General features: G+C 56.4%; 1 protein-coding gene across 3 annotated transcripts in view; it reads right to left on the bottom strand.

The window, feature by feature from the left end:
- The window catches only part of SLC4A1 (solute carrier family 4 member 1 (Diego blood group)), a 41,055-nt gene extending 27,008 nt beyond the window's left edge, over positions 1-14,047 (bottom strand). For 2 of the 3 annotated variants that reach the window (XR_007353847.2, XM_048830273.2), the window contains exons 1-3: positions 13,894-14,047; positions 7,810-7,917; positions 6,724-6,820 (exon numbers count right to left, since the gene is read on the bottom strand). Coding sequence is in view for 2 of the 3 variants with exons in the window: in XM_048830273.2 (XP_048686230.1) it covers positions 6,724-6,820; positions 7,810-7,842 (130 nt within the window). In the remaining variant the exon portion in view is untranslated. Of the gene's footprint in view, positions 1-6,723; positions 6,821-7,809; positions 7,918-13,889 lie in introns of all 3 variants that reach the window. The other variant, XM_048830274.2, reaches the window with a different exon arrangement.
- Between the last annotated feature and the right edge of the window lie 3,467 nt (positions 14,048-17,514).

Here is a 17,514-nt window from a genome sequence, read left to right as displayed (position 1 = left end):
GTGTTCAGAGTAAATTGAAAAGCACTCGGGCTGTGCTGACAGTAAACACGGGGCCCCGTGGCGCCCTCCTGGGGCAGGGGACCGGCCCCCAGGCCTGGAGCAGTTTAACCCTCAATGGGAGCTCTTCGTGCCCGAGGGACCTGTGGGGCCAGGACCGAGGTCGACGTACATCTCCCGTTTACCCTCCCTGGTCCTGCTCTGGCCGGCTTTGGAGCCCTTCCCCCAGCAGACAATAGGGGGCTCTGTGGAATGACACCCGGGCTATCCTGGTCACGCCTCAGCCAAGCTGCCGTCGCCCCCCGCCCCGTGGGAAGCCCTGAGTTCGAGTCTCGGCCCGGATCCCGGCGAGGCAGGGCCACACGCACTAGGTCAGCCCCGCAGGAGAGCTGCTGAGGCCTGCTAGATGGCTGTACACCCTGCCCTCACTCCCCCCCCGCTCCCATTTATATCCCTGCCCCCAAGTTGGTAGAGGTTCTCGCACGGCAGGGTGACTGTACAGGCTGGGAACCGAGAGGGAAGCTGCTGACAGCTGCAAGTCCACCCTGCTCCCCTCCTGCGGTGAGTCCAGAGCAGGGGGTGCGACATGAACCCCCAGGACAAACCCTCCGTGCGAGGAGCCCTCTCTCCCCCGTGCGAGGGGATTCACGGCACTTGCCCAGTGGGGCTGGCTGGGATTCCACTGGCACTGCTGGCTGCCCGTCGGGATGCCACGAGCCACAGCCAGTGGCTGGCACATCACAGACTCCAGCCTGGGGCTGCCCACTGTACCAGCTGTGTGGGTGGAAGGAAGGGGTTAGGGAGACAGAGCCCTGACCAGCCACCCCCACCCTCTCTTCAGGACCCCCTTGGGCAATAATGCAATTGCTCGGCAGGGCTAGCAGGCTCCCTATAAATACACTGCAGTCACACACGGCTCACACCAACACACACCTCACACAGCTCACACCCACACACACAGGTCACATCCACACAGAGACACACGGCTCACACACGCACACAGCTCACATCCACACAGAGAGAGACACACAGCTCACACCCACACACAGCTCACACAGACACACAGCTCACACCCGCACACAACTCACACACACCTCACACAGCTCACATCCACACAGAGACACACAGCTCACACACACAGCTCACACCCTCACACAGCTCACACCCACACAGCTCACAGCCACACCCAACTCATACCCACACAGAGACACACAGTTCACAACCAGACACACACCTCACACCCACACAGAGACATGCAGTTCACACGCACGCACACGTCACACAGAGAGACAAACACAGCTCACACCCACACACAGTTCACACCCACACAGGGACACACAGTTCACAACCACACACACCTCCCACACAGGGACACACATGCCAAGACACACAGCTCACACACAGCTTACATCCCCACACCTTACACACAGCTCACACCCACACACGCCTCACTGAGACCGAGAGACTGGGATGGGCATCCACACGGGCACACGCACAATCACACAACTCCAACAGAGACACACAGCTGGCAGCCGCACAAATATTCTCAACGCAGAGACATGCACCCACACAGCTCCCACGGACGCGTACAGGCATTCTCACATCCTTCCTACAAAGGGAGACACGTAGTTCGCCACCCGAAACACACGGCTCCTAACACACAGAGGACACACAGATACACTCCTAAAGAGGTGCACACTTGCATAATCTAACACACCGATCAACCTGGAAGCTGCCTCTCGCTGGCTGGTGACAGTAACAGGTCAGCCACAAGTGGCTTCTGTCTTTAGTCAAAACAAACCCTTTATTTATCATCAATAACCAGGCAATTAGAGGGAAACTGGTAGCAATACCTCCGTGGGTCATTGCCTGGCAGGGACAAACTCACACCAGGCGGTTCCAGGAGCCACCGAAAGGTCCCTCGGGACGTTTTCATGCTTTGCGAGATCAGCTCAGGGGCTGGGAGGGGAGATCGAGCTGTTGCACTTGGAAAACTGGGTGCTAAAGGAGACACAAACTCCTGCAGGCCAGGGTGCAGAGTGGGGATGAGCGAGGAGGTCACGAAGGTACCGAGTGGCGATGGATGGGGATGGTGTTAGAACAGTGCCACCCTGGTGCAAAACGGCGAGGGATGGGGCTGGCACTAGGATGCCAGCAGCCGGGTGCAGAGTGGCAATGGAAGGGGACGGTGCCAGGGTGGGCATTCTGTTAGTACTGGGCATGGCCCTTTCAAGACCTAACAAATGCAGAATAAGCGACTGCATTAGCTAATCTCCCTCTTTCCTGCCATACGGGTTCCGCACCATTTTCAGGCCCATGAGCCTCTGCCGCTCTGGGAAGATACCAGCCCGTGTGAGCTTTATTTAATCCAGAGCGCAGAGTTCGGCTCCAGATTCGAACTTCCGCAGAGCAAGCGGGAGGTTTTCGCTCCATTAGAGTTGGTGATAGCGGGTCTGTCGCAAAGTCTGGATGTGGCTCAAGATCAGTGGCTTCCCCACAGGTCTGGGTCGATCAAATCCAGGCCATCTCTAGTCTTAATCAGTGCCTGGATCTGCCGGCAAACCCTCTCCTAGATGGCATGATCCTCTGCTAGGACTGCCGTCATGTCTCTGACATCACCCTGCCTTGCCCAGGGGCACCGTCTCCATTCTCCTTCCCTACTCAGGGCATAGACCGCTGCTGACCCAGCCAGGAGCGGCTGAAAAACACACCCTGGCGTCCCCGGGACACACTGGTTGGTGCCCACCATGCCTGTGCCCCACACACCTGTCCCATACACAATTCTACACCCATTCAGGCATCTTGCTCACACACCCACACACGCAAGGGAGCTTTCGAGGCCGTCTTGGTGCACCCCCAGCTGCTGTGGAGGGAGTCGGAGGAGACGCCTCCCATCAGTGCAGGATCTGAAAATGTTCCAGGCCCAGCCCGGACTTTACCAACGGCTTTGATATCTGGCTCCCTTTTGTTTCACGGTCTGGGATTCAGACAGTGGCCCTGCTTGTGTGACCCACTGGTGAGGTTGGGTTGCAGGTCCCGCTCCGTCTCGTCCTCACAGGGCGTGAGTTGGTTACAGCTGTAGCAGCTCATGCTTTTAGCTTTGGAGAGCCCTGGTGTGTCTGCACTGATGGCAGATATCCTACTTATAAACGGTCAGGCCCTGTCCCTGTTCTCTGGATCCCTTTGCCCATGGCTGAGTGACTGCTTCCGGATGGGCAACTTTATCATCAGGGACAGTGGCAAGCACCTGCGAACGTGGTCTAGTGATCTGAGCTCGGAGCTGCAACCAAAAGCTTCTCTCTGGTCTAAGCTTGTCTCTGCCACTGACTTGCTTGGTGCCCTTGGGCAAATCACTTCACCTCTCTGCCGCAGCCTGCAGAATGACAACCGGCCTCTGTCAGAAGACCTTTGAGGGTTAATTATACCTGACCCTGGGCAGTTCACTTCCTCTTGCTGTGCCTGTGTCCCTTCCCACCCTTTCTCTTGTTGATAGACAATAAATGCTGACTCTTACTCCACGTATGTACAGTGCCTAGCACAATGGGGCCCAGAGCTGCTGCAGCGAGCCCCCAACAGATGGCACTGTGGAGACTTAACCGGTGGGGCTGGTTCAGCCACAAAGCCCTGTCTAGGCAAAGCTTGCTGGGCCCTGCCTTTGAGTGTATGTGGGGAGGAGGAGTGCTTGGCGGTGAAGATGCAAAACCTAGTGGCAGCTAGGCTTCCTCCGTGACACCCCCAGCGTTGTCTGGCACCCAGGAGAGAGCCGGAGAGAGTAGCGGGAGAGGTGTCAATCATTCAGGCTCTGAACTGCCCACGTTATCACAGGGCCAGCAGAGCTCAGACTGCAGCCCCGGCCCACTAGATCGCCTTCCTTCTTGTGGCTAGCTGAATTACTGTCCTCCCAAGACGGGAGCGCCCTCTGAAGCTCGTAAATCCTGTCCGAGTGAGTAAACGAGGCCTGCACCCAGCACATCATAACAGATATTTATCGGCCAAAGGGGCTGCTGAGAGATGATTCGAGCTGGCTGACCTGAAGAAGGCTCAGGGCATTAATCCTTTGGAAATGGCCTGGACGGAGCAATGGAATTGTATCATCTGTTCAAAAGGACTGCATGCACCCACGGTTTCTTTCATTGCAGCCTCATTACAACCCTAAGAAGCGTTGTGCTGGGGATTTAATCATTCTCAAATTAGAATTAGAATTGGAAAAAGGGCAGAGAGTAAAAAACGTGGGACTGTTCAGATCAGAAAAGAGAGGACTAAGGGGGGGCATAGGCACCAGCTCCGGGGGTGCTCCAAAAAAAAAAAAGTGGGTGCTCAGCACCCAGCAGCTGCCCGCCGATCCGCTGTTTGGTGGCGGGTGGGAGATGCTGGGGTGGGGGCAGGAAGAGGTGAGGCAGGGGCGGGGCAGGGGCAGGAAGAGGTGGAGCAAAGGTGGGGCCTTGGGGGAAGGGTTAAAGTGGGGGCGGGGCAGAAGAGGGTGGAGCACCCAGCCGGAGAGAAGAAAGTCGGTGCCTGTGAAGGGAGGGGGATGTGATAGAGGACTATAAAATTGTGACTGGTGTGGAAATAGTGAATAGGGAAGTGTTATTTACCCCTTCACCTACCACAAGAACAAGGGGTCACCTGATGACATTCACAGGCAGCAGGATTAAAACAAACATTAAGCAAGTACTTCACACAACGCACAGTCAACCTGTGGAACTCCTCGCCAGGGGATGTTGTGAAAGCCAAAAGTATAACGGGTTTCAAAAATGAACTAGATAAACTCACAGTGGCTAGGCCCATCAATGGCTCTTAGCCAAGACAGTCAGGGACCCAACCCATGCTCCAAGTGTCCCTAAGCCTCCAACTGTCAGAAGCTGGGGCTGGACGACAGGGGATGGATCACTCAAAATTGCCCTGTTCTGTTCATTCCTTCTGAAGCATCTGGCACTGGCCAGTCAGATCCAGGATACTGGGCTAGTGGGCCATTAGTATGGCCACTTGTCTGTAACACTGTGCCCTTCTCCTTTCATTGAAGGACCACAATCTGCTTTACAGATGTTAATTAATTATAAACCTTCTGACATTCCTAGGCATCTTTCCCCCTGCCACAAGAGTGCAACCGCCTCTGGGGTGGAACACAGCCACTGATGAGCTCTGCACAACGGTTGAGGACCAGAAGTGATGACGAACCCCGTACCCAACAGCAAGCAGCTGCAGGAAATGTTGGTGAGTCAATGTAATCACCCAGGCTAGCATTTAGTGCGGGCATCAGTGCAGAATATGCCTTAAGGAAGGTGCCAGGGAACCACAAAGGGGCAGGAGTCCAGTTTTACGTCTCATATAAAAGATGGCCCCTCCAGCAGCACTATACACGCTGACCTCACGCTCGGGTGTTGGCTCCAGCCCTGCCCACTGACTCATCAAGCCACTTCCTGCAGATCTCCCATCCAAGGACTAAGCCAGCCTGGCTCGACTTATCCTGGGAGACCGGACTCGATGACAGCAAAGGGAGGAATAGCAACACAGCTAAGAGGCAGAGCAAGCAGCTGGAGTTGCTGGCAGCATCACTTCTGCCCAGAGGGTACATCCCAGGACCTGCCTAGCACAGAGCTTGTTGCTGCTCCAGGAGCAATTCAGCTACCAAGTTCATAGGCTGAAAGGAAGGAGCCTGGCAGCTCTGCAGAGTAAAAGCCACTGACCCTGGGAAGAGCGTCAGAGCTGCAAACAGAATATGGGAATTACAGCTTTCCCATGTCATGCAACTAGTCCAAATATATAACTTTCTCTAGGGATGCGTAGGACCCGCCTCAACCCAGGATCTGAGCATCCCTGATGGATTCCACCTTCCCAGTTCTCCTGTGAAATTGGGGAATATTATCCCCACTTTTCAGCTGGGGAACAGTGTAGGTTAAGTTGCTTGCCAAGGGTGCACAGGAAGTCTGTGACGGGCCTGGAAAGTCTCCTGAGCCCTAATCTAGGCTCTGTCCACTAGAGTAGGCTATCCTGCCTTCCTCTCCCTCTCTGTTTGTACACACACACCCAGATGTAGTAACCATCTCCTGATCGACTGCATTAATCACGCCCCTGTGATCGCTTCCCCTGCACTCTGCCCACCCATTCCGCTCTGCCTTGGCTATTTCTAACCCCCCTCTCTTTACACCCATCTATATGGTTCCTAGATATTCGTACAAGGGAGTTATTATCCACAGGACTTTAATAAATCTATCGCACAGCTAGAGCTGGCCAAATTCTTCTTTGTGGATTTGTGCAACATTCCTTGTGAATGCAACACTTTTTTCTGCAATATATCTATATCAGGGACTATGTCAGACAGGGGGAGCAGCAAACTGCAATGGGGGGACCACTTGAGACTGCAGGGGTAGCAAACCGCAAGGCAGGGAGGCTGGTTGAAGGGCAGGCAAAGGGAGGAGAGAGAGGACCACCAGCCCTGCATAGCCAGGCACCCCAGGTCCAGCAGTGGCCATGAGGACATCAGAACCCTTCATAGTGCACCGAGCTAATGGGGTGACATGGGAGGGCTGGGAATTCCTTCCTGATCTCACCCCCAGGCAGGCAGGGGGTGCCCTGAAGCATGTGCTCTGACAACCCTACCTTACATCACGACCTCAAGCTGCATTGCTACAAACAGGTGTCAATGGTGAAGAGAATGTCCCATTGCAAGGGAACCCTAACCCCCCTGTTAACCCTTAATGAACTACGAGCGTTCGGGTTACTCACTGCCTTGTTCATCGAGTGACATCTCTGATTGTTTCAGTTTGGGGTCCCTGAAGCCCTCTTCATCCAGCCTGCTCCTCATTTCAGCTTCATAATCCTCCTAAGGTGGGGAAGGAGAACACCCTTCATGATCATTAACCCTGCCTGTGTTGGGCAGCACAGCCTGGGCAGCTGTATCCCAGGGCACCAGCTCTGAGACACAGTGTGGGGCCCAGTGCCATCTCTACTCTGGGATACAGAGGGATGCTCTGATGTGATTCCCCATAGGGACTGTAGCCCAGTGTGAAGCAGGATGTCCATGCAGGCATTCCCCGTGGGGGATGGTAGCGCAGTGTGAAGCAGGGTCTCTGTGCAGGGATTCCCCGTGGGGGATGGTAACCCAGTGTGAAGCAGGGTGTCCGTGCAGGGATTCCCTGTGGGGGATGGTAACCCAGTGTGAAGCAGGGGGTCCGTGCAGGGATTCCCTGTGGGGGATGGTAACCCAGTGTGAAGCAGGGGGTCCGTGCAGGGATTCCCTGTGGGGGATGGTAACCCAGTGTGAAGCAGGGTGTCCGTGCAGGGATTCCCCGTGGGGGATGGTAACCCAGTGTGAAGCAGGGGGTCCGTGCAGGGATTCCCTGTGGGGGATGGTAACCCAGTGTGAAGCAGGGGGTCCGTGCAGGGATTCCCTGTGGGGGATGGTAACCCAGTGTGAAGCAGGGGGTCCGTGCAGGGATTCCCTGTGGGGGATGGTAGCCCAGTGTGAAGCAGGGTGTCCGTGAAGGGATTCCCAGTGGGGAATGGTAACCCAGTGTAAAGCAGGGTGTCTGTGCAGGGATTCCCCATGGGGGATGGTAGCCCAGTGTGAAGCAGGGTGTCTGTGCAGGGATTCCCTGTGGGGGATGGTAACCCAGTGTGAAGCAGGGTGTCCGCACAGGGATTCCCCGTGGGGGATGGTAACCCAGTGTGAAGCCAGGTGTCCGTGAAGGGATTCCCTGTGGGGGATGGTAGCGAAGCTCTGCAGGGATTGCCCTGAGGAAAGCAGGGAGCAGCGGGGGCCGGATGGACTGAGTGGGGCAGTGATCTAGTCTGGCTCTGAGTTTCCACTACCTGGCCTGGATCCTCCATGGGTTTTTTGCTCATTGCTCCTCTCCCCGCGTCTCTTGCTCTGTCCCAGCAATCAGCCCGGAGGCAGCATCACCCGATGGGCCCAAATCGCTGAAAAGGCAAAGGGAAGAAATGTATGTCAGGAAAGGCAGGGATAGCGTGAGGTAGGCCTGGCGTGGTAGCTCATGCCGGGATCCCCACGCCCCCCCTGCAGAATACTGGATTGCAGGCATCATTTATGGCAGCCCCTGCTCCTCCTTAGACCTGGCTTACCCCAGGAGCTCCTGGCCCTCTCTGCAGCATCCCAGAGCATAGGCACAGAAGTGGATCCATGCCTATTCTGCATGTGCACGGCTGGCTTTGGGAGGAGGGATCAGGCACTGAGCTGGGACTCAGGAGAGTGGGGGTCAGTTCCCAGCGCTACCATGGCTTCCAGTGTGACACTGGGCCAAACTCCAAGGGCCAGGTTTTCCAAAAGTGCTGTGTCCCCCGACCCAGTGGAAATCCGGCCGTTCATCTCCCTGGGCCTCCATTCCCCATCTGTACAGTGATAACCCATTATCTGCTTGGCCTCGTTAGACCGTCAAGCCCAGATCTTCAAAGCTATTGAGGTGCCTAATTCCCAGTGATATCTATGGGAGTTAGGCACCTCAATACTTTTGAGGATCTGAGCCTAAGCTCTGTCTCTCAGTCGGCCTGTGCAGCGCCTGGCACGTCGGGCCCTGGTCTCAGCTGGAGCCTCAAGGGACTCATGTAATAAAGCTCTGAATCCTTTGTCAGGGCTGGCGGTGAGTGCCGTAGGAAACGTATCAATCCCTGGTGCCAGCTGTCCATCCCTGCTGACTGCCACCCACGTGCAGATGGTGTTTGCGTTTCCATCTGAGCTTTCTGGGCTTCTGGAAACTGTTTATTTTGAGGTTTGCGATGAGCACATTTGGGGGTGTCATGTCCCTATGCCCCCCTCCCCCTTAGCACAGAGCCACACGCAGGAGTCATTCACTTCTGCGACACAGCCCCGCTCCCAAATGCCAGGAGTTTGCTACGCGGACGTTTAAGGTAGTAACAGGGGAAATGAGGTGTAGAGGGTTGCTCAGGGTCACTCAGTGAGTCCCCAGTAGAGGTGAGAGCGGCGTACCAACCCACAGCTCCCCAGCGTGTAACCCACCTTCATTGAGTGCACCCAGGCAACAGGTTTAGGCCGTGTCTGCATTGACCTCCGAACCAGGGTCAAACGAGGGCTTGGTTAGATGCAGAGTGGCTCTGGTTTAACTTAAGATGGGGTGGGAAACCAAGTTCGAAACCCAAAGGCTGTGTGGACACTCCAACTTTGGTTTAAACCAGGCTTATTTGATTTTATTTAAGCTGATCAGGAACAGGTTCAAGCTAAACCAAAATAAGCCACACGTAAACCAATACGGGAATGTGCCAGTTTTTAAAAGTGTTTAAATTAAACTGGTGCAACTTCTGTGTGTTGAGGAAGCCTTCGAGACCCACCCAAACCAGCCTATGGAACCACAAACCCTGAACTGCAGGGGAGTCTGGATTCAAAGCCAACTCCTTCATTCCCCACAAGAACCCCTGTAATAGAAGGGGGAGGAGAGCCACAGCATGGGGCCAGTTCAGACCCAGATTCAGTCGCAAATATCAGGACTCCAGCTCATTTTTCTAACAGATCATACTGGAACCCCAGATGCAGCCCACCCACAGGCCTCCCCCCCCAAAAAAAACCAAGCAAACTGGGAGAGTGCATATCCCAAATCCTGATCTAACCTGGGGTCCTCAGCACATCATAATCCCAGCTAAACTGGTTTGCAGCAGGTTTTAGCCAGCCAGCAAGCACCAAGGCTAAAGCAAACAGTGAGGGTCTCTTTCTATGCACTACATAGGGTGTGTCTGTTTCCTTGCTGATCAATGCATTTTGTGAATTTAGGTTCGAATGCAGCTTTGACTCCGTGCAAACTGGCCGCCTGACCTGTCTTTGAAGCCAGTTTCTTGGGAGCCCCGTTTCAACACAGCCACACCTGGTTTAGCAAACAAGCTGCAGCCAGGCACGCACTGTACAGACACCCTGCTCATCAGTGAGAATCAAACCTGGGACCATCCAGCACCAGGCGTACAGGACAGCCCTCTGACGCCTGAGCAAAAAGCAGATTTTCCAGAAGTGGCAGGCTAGTGCAGTAGCAGGGTCAGCCACTAGAAGGCGACACAATCACATGCTAACCCACTGTCTCCCACTGAAGGCAGAATCTTGCCTCGCCTTTTGACCTCGGACTTGGGGCATCCTTTGCCAGATGTACTTAGGCCATTTTCAGAGCTGGCTGGGCCCGGTCCTGCAGCCCTGTGAGCGGCCTCTGGGGCGCTAAGGGTCTGGACCCCAGCTAGCCTGGCGTTAGCCCATTAGGATCGTTAGTTGCTCCTGCCTGCCTCAGAGACGTCTCTGGGATGAATTTTCAGAGCCCCCTGCCCCTCCCCGGCACTGCAAGGGCCCATCGATTCCCTGTATGGCAGTGCCTGGCTCTGGGAAACCCCGAGCATATGGCCAATAGGAGGTTCTGGGTCAGATAACTGGGCTTCCCTGCCCTGGCCACGAATCATAGACTATCGGGGTTGGAAGAGACCTCAGGAGGTCATCTAGTCCAACCCTCTGCTCAAAGCTTGACCAATCCCCAGTTTTTGCCCCAGATCCTTAAATGGCCCCCCTCAAGGACTGAACTCACAACCCTGGGCTTAGCAGGCCAATGCTCAAACCACTGAGCTATCCCTCCCCCCAGGAAGGAGTTGCCCATGAGAGCAGGGGGTGGAGGGAGAGCTGGAGGGTCCCTGTCACAGGATACTGCAGAGAACTAGCAAGCTCGCTGCAGCCTCGTAGGGGATGGGGCACACGCAGAGAAAACGTAGGATGAATATCCCGGGGAATTCACTGAAGACGTGGCCAGCCTGGTAGGTGGGTGATGGGCTAGAGGGGGAATGGGGTAGCGAAGCATTCGGGGTCCAGCCCTGTATTGCCTGCCTGGTGGCATGACTGATACCGGGAGAACCATAAGCTCAGCAGCTCCGTGTGCGGCTGGGGATCTGTCATGTGTGTGCAGCCAGGACCTGGGTCACAGTGCGTGGCCATGAGACGTGAGCTCACACGGGGACACACGGTCTGCACCCGGAGAGCCCGTCAGCTCATGAGCGCTGCAGGGCCGGCAGGGCGAGGCAGCATCCCTCTTGGGGCGCGCTTTGTGGCTAAGCTTGGAAATCCCCAGGGGCTGCAGGGAGTCACACAGCCGACGGCACTTTGCCAGCACTGAGCCAACGCCCCATCTGGCCTTGCGTGATCGTTGACGATGTCACGACGCATTTTCTTTTCGCGAGAGCGGGCGGTTTTAGCCCACTGCCCCACTTCTGGCTGTGCCGCTCCAGACTCCCACAGAGCCTTCTGTCTTTGCCCAGAAGCTCTCGCGTGGCCTGGCTGTGCACAGTAGAACAGCTCCACGCCCCTCCCCAGAGCTGGCTGCATTTCAGCAGTGGGCAAAGCGAGCTCTGTTTGCAAAATGCTTTGGAGTAAAGGGCGTTCCCGGCACTTAGAGGAGGAGGGAGGAGGGGGCAGATATTGCATCAGCACCTGGCTGCTGTGTTCTGCACCATGCTGATAGTCCATGGGCTGAGCCCCTCTGTGCAGCCAACCCCCACCCCCTGCCTTCCCCTCCTTGATTCCGAGCTGGGGGGTCAGTAGGGAACGTCCCTCTTAGTAGCCCAGCTCCAGGAATCCCCAAAAGAGGGGCAGCTCCGTGCCTCCCCTGGGAGACACGCCAGTTAAACTGCAGCATGAGCCGGGCCCAGCCAGAGCCCAGAGGGGGGCAGGGGTGAAACGGCACAAAAAGAACCGACAGTGGGAAAGGGCTGGGGGGGTAGGGAAGGGGGGAGATGGGGGAGGGGCTATCTCTCCCCCTCAGCAGGGCTCAGGTGCTGGAACGATTGACATCCCTTGACCCAGCAAATGACAATGAGGCCACTGTGTATAGCAGTGATCCGCAGTACAGAATCTGTACCCCCCTGCCCCAAATATGGCCCTGAGACCCACGGTATAGAATCTATACCCCCAGTGCCACAGTATAGAGCCCTGAGACCCACGGTATAGAATCTATACCCCCCAGTGCCACAGTATAGAGCCCTGAGACCCACAGTATAGAATCTATACCCCCAGTGCCACAGTATAGAGCCCTGAGACTGACGGTATAGAATCTATACCCCCAGTGTCACAGTATAGAGCCCTGAGACCCACAGTATAGAATCTATACCCCCAGTGCCACAGTATAGAGCCCTGAGACTGACGGTATAGAATCTATACCCCCAGTGTCACAGTATAGAGCCCTGAGACCCACGGTATAGAATCTATACCCCCAGTGCCACAGTATAGAGCCCTGTGACCCACAGTATAGAATCTATACCCCCAGTGCCACAGTATAGAGCCCTGAGACCCACGGTATAGAATCTATACCCCCCAGTGCCACAGTATAGAGCCCTGAGACCCACGGTATAGAATCTATACCCCCAGTGCCACAGTATAGAGCCCTGAGACTGACGGTATAGAATCTATACCCCCAGTGTCACAGTATAGAGCCCTGAGACCCACGGTATAGAATCTATACCCCCAGTGCCACAGTATAGAGCCCTGTGACCCACGGTATAGAATCTATACCCCCAGTGTCACAGTATAGAGCCCTGTGACCCACAGTATAGAATCTATACCCCCCAGTGCCACAGTATAGAGCCCTGTGACCCACAGTATAGAATCTATACCCCCCAGTGCCACAGTATAGAGCCCTGCAGCCCATCATATGGAATCTATACCCCCCAGTGCCACAGTATGGAGCCCTGAGATGGCTCCTGCCTCTCAGCCTGTGCCCTTCTGGGCACCTCACAAGCAACAGCCGTTAAACAATCAACATCCCCATGGAGAAAACTCACCAAGGTGACCGCTTCCCCCTACCCCCAAGCCCTGGCTGGGGTGCCTGCCAGAGAACCAGGTCTCCATGCAAGCTAAGCCGAGCTGGGGTGATTCGCAGCTTCCCCCCAGCTCTGGGCTTCAAAGGCAGGGCCACGAGCTGTGTCAGCCAGCCCTGGAGAGACAACCAGCCCCTCCGATCCCCAGGCCTACGGGGGAAGGCCAAGCCACAGGAGCTCAGCAGTCGGTTGGGTTTGGATGGGGGCAACAGCAAGCCGCTGGGCGTGCTCAGCTTCCCCTTTCTCCTGCAGAACCCCACTCCCGGCCCTGCAACTCCAGCAGGACCCTCCGTCAGCCCCAGGAAGGTCCTCGGGGCCTCCGTGAACAGCCAACTCCACTTCTGTGGCTACCCTCCCTCCTCTGCTGGCCTGAGCTCTTCACAGCCCCTTTCACGCCAAGCTCTGTGACCAGCCCCCCAATTTCTTTACACGCCAAGGGGCAGACTCTGGTCTCAGTGACCCGGGCACAGTGCCCATGTCCATAAAGTCACAGCGAGGGTGAGCAGTCAGCACGTGTGAAAAATCGGGACCGGGGTGGGGAGTAATAGTCCTCTATATAAAAAAAAGCTCCAACTATCGGGACAGTCCCTATAAAATCGGGACATCTGGTCACCCGAGTCGCAGCCAGCACCGTCACCGAAAGGCAGCTGCCCAAACGATACACCAGCTGAGCACAGGAAATGGCAGGGAGCCCCGTATCCAACAGGAAATATGGGGAGGGATCTGAGAGGGGGGAATGGTTCTGCTTGGCCTCCGGCTAGGATTGGGGGCTAACACTCGCCAGACTTCCGAGCAGCCTCCAAACCCCGCAGCGTTCCCGGGGCGGGGGGGGGGAAGGAGCCACACAGCTTTCCGACCTCCGAGCAGATCATCTCCTTAGCCGATCTCGAACCCCATTGCATTAGAGTGTCTGCCAGTCCAACTCCCTCCAGAGATACCAGTGAGCTGCCCTCATGGCCCTTCTCCCCCCTAAGCTCCCCCAGGTGAAGACACCAACACCCCTCTCCGCCCCCTCCCCCCCCAGACTCCACCCACTCAGCCACACTCCCCGTGCAGCTCCATCCCAAGGGCGAGCGAATGAGCGAACTGACCTACCAGTGCCCGGTGGGATCCCGAGAAGCCTCCCAAGCCTGCCAGCTGGGTTCTCCTCCTGGAGCCCCTGGCTCAGCTGTGGTAGCCTGCCACCCGGGGAGATGGTAAAGAGACCCGCGATCGAGCCGGAGGCGCTTCAAACTCCTGAGTCATGCTCACCTTCCTAATCTCTCTGGCCCACCAGCCCGGCGCGCTCCCCTGCCGCTTAGAGATTCACCCTTACTGCAGCCCCGTAAACAGCGCTATCTGGAGAGACCATCTTGCAGAACCTAGCCTTCCCCTCCCTGCCCATGGCCATGGCCGCCACCTTGCCCAGCCCCCATCTCTCTTGCCTCCATCTCTCTCGCCCGCTACTAACTTCATTGACTTTTGCAAATTAGGTTTAATGCACTTTTTTTTTTTTTTTTTTTTGTTGGTGGGTCGTGTGGATGGCCCAGCTCCTGTCCTTGCAATATCTTGTTTACCAATTTCTGGGGATTCCCTTTGGGGAAAGCCCTGGGCGGACGTGAGGCGGGGAACCCTTCTCGAATTTTGTTGATTTTTTTAAAAAGTGCTTCTGGTGAGGCATCTCCCTGGCGGACATTACGTGAGGCATTTGAAGCAAGGGCTCAACTCCTGCCGATCTCACTGCAAGCGTGCCTGTATTTGCTAACATGTCCATACCACGGTTATCCGTGAATAGCCCAGGGGCATAGCACGCGCCCAGTGCGCTGGGCATCACACCAGGTGTTTGGACCTGCTGTGCTCAGTAGTCCACCGAGGGCCTGATGCCTGGCCCGCTAACGTTGAAGGAAACGCTCCCATTGACTTCACTGGGCTTCGGGGGCAGGTTCCAGGCACATTCTGCATGGATGCATTTGAAACTTTCACCGGCTCAACAGGGTTGTTCTACCTAGATGTACCGGTGGTGCAGCCACAGGTTCTAGGTATGTCAAGGCAGAACGTACCCAGTGTATTGCCAAATAGCAGCTCCAGGTAGAGCTCACCTGTCATGCTGCTGAATGGCCCAGCCGCATGCAGGTAGGACACACCTGCCACGCTGCCAAGCATTCTAGATGTGTTTTACCTCCATGTATGCACAGCACGCCTGATCTACCAGGATGTGCCTGGACTGTCCAACATCCTGGCCGGCGTGTTCTACCCGGGTGGATCTAGAACCAGAGCCCTTTGTCATCTCTGATTTTTGCAGCCTGGAATCTGCCATGGGAGCCACCCTACACTGCAGGTATAGGCTGGGAGCTTTCATTTCTTCTTTCTGAATTACCTTTCTAGCCCTTGTGGTTGTAAAAAACTCGAGAGCAACCCGTGTAGAGATGGCCAAGCTGCCAGCTCTCCCCACAGTGCAGTCATGGGTGGTTAACTACAAAATCGGTGGCATGCTCACAATGTCGGGGAAGACCAATGGGAACTGTATTGAATCTGAAGATAAATAACAAGAGATCAGGCTGCTGATCGCATCCTTTATTTGCACATTCAGTTCTGCAGAAACCTGCGCAGTGAGAGCAGAACGTCCAGCCTGCTGCAAAATCCAGGTCCCTCACCACAGTCAGCAGGGCCTTGTTGCTGCAGAGAGCTCTGGGCACTGCTGAGACCATTAGGTAGCATGGCAGGGGCGTTACATTTTGATGTAGCCAGAATGCTCAGCTGCACAGCCGGTGTGGGCTGCCCGGAGGTACCCAGAATGCTCAGCTGCACAGCCGGTGTAGGCTGCCCACACGTACCCAGCATGCTCAGCTGCACAGCCGGTGTGGGCTGCCCAGAGGTACCCAGCATGCTCAGCTGCGCATGCAGTGTGGGCTGCCTGGAGGTACCCAGCATGCTCAGCTGCGCAGCCGGTGTGGGCTGCCCGGAGGTACCTAGCATGCTCAGCTGCGCAGCCGGTGTGGGCTGCCCAGAGATACCCAGCATGCTCAGCTGCGCATCCAGTGTGGGCTGCCCGGCCATACCCAGCATGCTCAGCTGCACAGCTGGTGTGGGCTGCCCAGAGGTACCCAGCATGCTCAGCTGCGCAGCCGGCGTGGGCTGCCCGGAGGTACCCAGCATGCTCAGCTGCGCAGTCGGTGTGGGCTGCCCGGCCGTACCCAGCATGCTCAGCTGCACAGCCGGTGTGGGCTGCCCGGAGGTACCCAGCATGCTCAGCTGTGCAGTCGGTGTGGGCTGCCTGGTCGTACCCAGCATGCTCAGCTGCACAGCCGGTGTGGGCTGCCTGGAGGTACCCAGCATGCTCAGCTGCGCAGCCGGTGTGGGCTGCCCGGAGGTACCCAGCATGCTCAGCTGCAGAGCAGGTGTGGGCTGCCCGGACGCACCCAGCATGCTCAGCGGCAGCCCTCCAACTGGCATCTCAGCAGAGACCTTGTGGACCCCAAATGGCCAGAGCATCAATGCTCCTTACCGCTCATTCCCAGCGCCTGCCTTTTTGACCCTTCTCGCATCAATAGCAGAGTGATACAAACCCCACCCAGCCCTGCTCACCTAACCAGCCCCACTCCCCAGTAAAGCCAACCCAACCACTAGGTTCTCTCCATGCCACCATGCCCAGGGGACATGGCATTATAGGCAGAGGAAGAGGCTTCTCCAACTCTGGTACTGACTGACTCGGGAACCTTGGGCTGCTTCCCAGAGGGATCAAGTATTTGCCTTTTCTGTTGATTCCAGGCTATTAGCCTCCCTGTTTGTCCATTTCCTGATGTCTGGGGCTGGTGTGTGGTCCATGCTTGGTCATCCGACTATGGATCATGCCTAGGGTGAGAGAGGCAACCTGATGGTCTGGACAGGGCGCTGGCCTAGGATTCCATTCCCAGCCATGCCCTGCGTAACCTTGGGAAAATCACATTCCCCTCTTTTCCGTGCCTCAGTTTCCCCACCTGTAAAACAGTATCAGCCCCTCCCCACCTCTGCACAGCCCTTTGAGGTCGGTGGTTGAAAAGCATGGGAGCACATCAGTGCAAATTGTTCTAGATTTCACAGGCTGCCCTGGACGCACCTCGGAGGCACAAGAGACAGCAGGAAAAACGCATTTCAGCCACCTGGCCGATCGGCAGCTGGCACCAAATCGAACAAAACCTGGCCAGCGTGATGCTGCTCTGCACATATTGGTTTTGCACCATCCACTTATTTTAAGCCGCATGGATGACCTGTGTCTGCGATGTGGGAGATTGTGAGCTAGCCTGTGGGCACACCTCTGGGGACTGGCCCATGCTTCAGGCTACGGGGACCCGTGACTCGTGAGTGTGAGTGGCCTGGTGTGAGTGTGTGTGTCGGGGGCGTCCACGTGTGGGTGTGTGCGTGGCTGTGGGTGGGTGGGTGCCGGGGGTAAACGAATGGGAGTGAGTGAACAGACCTCCCTGGAGCTTGGAAAGTGACCGAGGCCCGCCCCTCTCTGACTCAGGGCCTCCAAGTGCCAGGTTCCCCATTGCACATGCTCAGTCCTCACCGGGTACAGATGCTTTCAAAGCAAAATATGCAACTAGAGATGGGGGGGTCCAGCCCACCCACCTGCCTCTTTCCACCTGCTTCCCCTCCCCCCACCTGCCTCTCTTCCCTTTGCCCTCCACCAACCCCCCTCCCCTCCCCACCTCTCGCCCGTCCCTCATTTCAGATCAGCATTTCCCCCCAGCCCACCCA

The sequence above is a fragment of the Caretta caretta genome, chromosome 27 (genome assembly GCF_965140235.1).
Source record: "Caretta caretta isolate rCarCar2 chromosome 27, rCarCar1.hap1, whole genome shotgun sequence".
Classification (NCBI taxonomy): domain Eukaryota; kingdom Metazoa; phylum Chordata; order Testudines; family Cheloniidae; genus Caretta; species Caretta caretta.
Note: the sequence above shows the minus strand (reverse complement) of the source record. Positions and strands in the feature narration are given on the sequence as shown.